The sequence below is a fragment of the Populus nigra genome, chromosome 4 (assembly GCF_951802175.1).
Source record: "Populus nigra chromosome 4, ddPopNigr1.1, whole genome shotgun sequence".
In the NCBI taxonomy this organism is placed as follows: Eukaryota; Viridiplantae; Streptophyta; class Magnoliopsida; order Malpighiales; family Salicaceae; genus Populus; species Populus nigra.
In genome coordinates this window covers 1,602,681-1,606,855 of record NC_084855.1, presented here as the reverse complement: position 1 = coordinate 1,606,855, position 4,175 = coordinate 1,602,681, and the positions used below count along the sequence as shown (strand labels likewise).

General features: G+C 38.8%; 1 protein-coding gene across 1 annotated transcript; it reads left to right on the top strand.

The window, feature by feature from the left end:
* The first annotated feature begins 282 nt into the window (after positions 1 to 282).
* On the top strand, positions 283 to 2,908 carry LOC133691518 (uncharacterized). The gene is made up of 6 exons (XM_062112056.1): positions 283 to 482; positions 557 to 706; positions 864 to 973; positions 1,086 to 1,171; positions 2,297 to 2,398; positions 2,485 to 2,908. Exons 1-6 carry the CDS (start codon positions 371 to 373, stop codon positions 2,621 to 2,623), a joined length of 699 nt encoding a protein of 232 aa, XP_061968040.1. The 5' UTR covers positions 283 to 370; the 3' UTR covers positions 2,624 to 2,908.
* The last annotated feature ends 1,267 nt before the right edge of the window (positions 2,909 to 4,175 follow it).

Here is a 4,175-nt window from a genome sequence, read left to right as displayed (position 1 = left end):
TGGTATAAAAATAGGAGGAATAAAAAACTTCAAAAAAAAATATTCTCACAAGGAAAATGGAAAACAGAAAAGAGAACGTCGGCCCTTTTGTGGAAGAAAAGGAAACGAGCCTATTGCTCTACCCGGCCTGAAACCTAGCCCATCAAATTCTAAAGACAACTCATTCAACCTTTACCAATTCTTAACAGATCCAAACCCATAGGCCCAATAAACTCCGGCCCAATATCTCTCATCACCGTCGTGAAACCTTGACCCAACAATCCGTGCTTAGCTTCTCTGGGTTTTTCCAGGGTTTTGCAGCTTCCAATGAAAGCCCTAGTCCCAAAATCCTTAAAATCCAAATCCAAATCCAAAAATTCAGCTCTCAACAATGGAGGGATTGAGCAAATCGGTAGCCGATTTGATAGTTTACGAGCATCCATCGCAGAGCAAGGATGTCGATAAAGCAATCCTCCGTGAACTCAGCTCTCTCCTCTTCAAATCTGTTTCTTTACCCTTTCACTTTATATTGAACTGTAGATTTTTGGTGTTTTTTCCCAAGGGTTTTTTTGCAGATATTCTCAGGCTTTCGATGGAGTTGTACTGCCTTACAGTGTTGAGCCTCAAGATAAATGTGCGAGAATTCTCTCTGGGGTTCACCCTTATTTTGGTGTCAGACTACAAGCAAACATGTTAATCTTCTCGCCGAAGCCGAACATGCTTTTAGGTTTTTTTCTTGCCTCTTCATGGGAATTTTCTGTCTGTTAATGTTATAGTGCATGTATGTGTCGTGGTCTGGATAGTAGAGTGGAGTTCATTTAGAATTGATGCTGAAGTGTGGGGTTTTTGTTGATTCACTTAATGCTTGTTTACTGATCTTATAGAGGGGAAGGTGGTGAAGCTTACGCGGGAATCTATTCATTGCATTGTTCTTGGTTTCTCATCTGCAATTGTAACAGATGAAAATATCCGCAACGAGTTAAAGTATAAATCTGTATGTGTATCTATACACTTGTACTTTGAAGTTCTTACCTTTTCGTTTCTGCAGCTAGAGAGTTGATGTCTCGCTGGCTTTATGCTTGCTTTGTGTGTATTATTTGTTTTAGAAACATGGCGAGGGGGTATATGTGAGCAGATATCACAAGCGACATGTGATAAAGGTTGGAGCTGTGATACGTTTTGGTGTCAAGAGGTGATGAATTGTGTTCTTTATTGTTATATTTTAAAATGGCCTGATTTCTGTGAACAGACGGTCCTTTTCCTTCCCGGTCTATTTAATCTGTTTTCTCAACCCACTCACTGTCTTGATGGAAAGGCACACACTTTCAGTCGGTCTCATTAAGGTTTCTAAAACTGAATTTGGATGTTCTTGTTCCTTGAAAGATGCAAGAGTATTCATTTACGGTTCATTTTAGCACCAGTACCATAAAAAAAGATATCTTTATGGAACAAAATATCAGCCCAGTTAATTTTTAGTAACATAATTGTTGATGGGCATGTGGAGTGCACCTAAATCACTGGAGGTGTATTGTGGGGAGTTTGACATCCAATTTCTTAGATTTTATTTATCTGGAAGATTGTGCTTGGAGAGAGATCGGCGGATAGGACTACTGGTTGCTTTCAAGACCCTGGTTTTACGGTAGCCCAAAAAGAAAAATGTGCAAACATTATTTATCAACACTTCTGTTTTAGGCACTAACATATCACATATGTGATTTTTGCTATATCTAGTTACTTTCTCCTCTCTATTTTTCTGCAAGGATTGCAAGAAGCTCACAAACGACTACATTACCTAATTATCAGAATGTGAATGATGAAACAGCCTTACAGTGTGCCTTTTCTTTTTGGTTAGAATTTTAAGAGGATCACGACAAGACATGCCTAGTTTACTCATTGCCCTTAGTCTAATTGACTGACTGCTTAGTTTACTCGTGCCCTCGGTCTACTAGATAGAATGAAAATGGTGGAGGTAACTGTAACATTTGACACTTTGCTGTTGCTGTAAATTTTAAATCCCGTCAAGCTTGTTGTTTTTTCCTGCAACTTGTGGTGTTGCTTTTCCGTGCATCTAGCTACTCTGGTTGTGTAATACAAATAACTGTGAAACTGTTTGCGGTGTCAAATGTCAAGTCTCAACATATCAAACTGAACCAAGTCTCTCGAGTCTCAACATTTTAACTGTGATAAACTCCCTGCTGCATGTTCCCCTGTTATGAAATCGGGGTGATTCAGTAATTTTATTGAGACCTATACATCATAAAATAGATTTTATTTCGCTGACTTCTTATAAATGTTTGAATTTTGTTGATTTTTGCAGCTTGGATGAGGAAATACTACACATTTCAGGATCCTTGATTCCAGCCAATACTGGAAGTGTTCATTGGTTGGATAAATATTATGTGGATGCTGGAACTGACAGGTTTTCAACTGAACTCGCAGCTCCAAACTTTGGACGAATTTGTTTCCAAGTTTTTGGATTTTAACTTTTAGCTGACTTTCTATCAGTAACCAGAAGGCAAGGAGACACGTTGAGGAAGAAGTTGAAATGCAAGAGCAGGTCATTGTAGGCGGAGAGACATTGCCTTTGGTTAATGACCACGAAGTCAAGAGGTCAAAGAAACGTAGAAGAGCAGAAGATCAATGAAGGCTGTTGTTGCTTCCTGGTTGTTTACCATTCTCGTTGTATCTTTTTGATCCCACCCTGTTGTATAATCAGTTAAACAGTTTTAATTCCTATACAAAATCTTTTTTTTCATCCATTTGTATTCGGGGTTGAATTGTTATGCCTACCTATTTATTCTTAACCCCAACATTGATTAACATTGACCTCTCACCAAGTACATCTCTCGGGATACAATTTGTTGTAAATACAAATATTTTACTTCAAGTAATTTGAATTACTGTAGAGGTGGCACGAAGCCTTGTAGAAGTGGAATTCTAGATACCAAGACTTCTATCATGTTCCATTGTTTGCTAAGATTATTATGCTGTAGGCAAATGAAAGGGATGGCTGTGCCATGCGTGAAAGATATTGTCTAGGCTCATTGAGTCGAGTGATCACGCAATGTCCAAAAAAAGGAACTAGTGGAGGTTTGGTTTGCGGTGGCCGACCTACACTTGTCGCCAGATGGTCTTCATCAACCAATCTGGACGATGCTCAGAGGTTTAACCTTTGGTGATTCTCCATCATGTTGGATAACAACACTCTGTAAACTACATCTACATGGCCAGGTGTCAAAAACATAGGCCTCTGGAGATTTCGTCAATCTAATTTCTTGATCAATCACATAAAAGTTGGAGGACATCTAGTGTTGGTTTGTCAATCATTTTTTGCGAGGATTTGGGTGTGCAAAAGTACATTCCATTGGCACCATGTACTTATGATTGGCATGGCAGCTGCATATCCATTTTGCCTCCCATAAAACCACTACAGATTAAAAACAAATCGGTATTGGTGGAAGCAAGATCAGTTTTAGCATCATCACGAGGTATGGGGTTTCTTTCATTCAACACCCCATATTCGATCATGGGCCCATGTAATATTTCAGCATATATTAGATGTGAACAATGATATTTATATTGGGGATGAGGTGAGAAAGCTGGGTGAGAGAAGACTGGTTTTTTCTGGTTGGTGAATGATTCTCACTTCCTTCCAACTCCCATGTGAGAGTTTGCTTATTAAAATCAGAAGAATACAGAGAAGATCATGACAAACTTTCCCCTCATAATCCGGTCTTGTAACATGCTATCTTAGCTTACCAAAAGCATGAAGTCTAAATCTTAATTTCTTCTTGATGAGAATTTTAACCTCCCTTCTTATGAGACATTTAGCAGCCTGGTGGCATGTGTATGAGAGAAGGGCGTAGTAGTTAACATCGCATCTTTGTTTGGTTCACGTCGCCTTATTTCACCAACTTCTGACAAGCATTTTCTCACTTTGAAACTTTGTGATTAGTTTGGTTTTCGAAAATCTTTTATAGATACGAAGATGATATTGCCCCTTCGTTATAATGGAATAATCTGGTTTCGAGATAATTTTAAAACGCTCCTCCCTTCTCATGCATGCTGAGGTGAGTTGCATTTCGCCTGGTACAAGAAGCTTCTTGAACGAAGAAGAGGGGTTATTTGGAGTAAATTAAGCTCACGTCGAGTTTTGGTTACTGTTTCGATACAGAAAACAAGAAAAAACATTTTTT

What these genes read in the sequence shown, in the direction of transcription:
- LOC133691518 (XM_062112056.1), top strand. Translation starts at nt 371, where the DNA reads ATGGAGGGATTGAGCAAATCGGTAGCCGATTTGATAGTTTACGAGCAT. An exon ending in ATACGTTTTGGTGTCAAGAG is followed by an intron (nt 1,172 to 2,296) that starts GTGATGAATTGT and finishes TGATTTTTGCAG; the next exon opens with CTTGGATGAGGAAATACTAC. An exon ending in GTGGATGCTGGAACTGACAG is followed by an intron (nt 2,399 to 2,484) that starts GTTTTCAACTGA and finishes ACTTTCTATCAG; the next exon opens with TAACCAGAAGGCAAGGAGAC.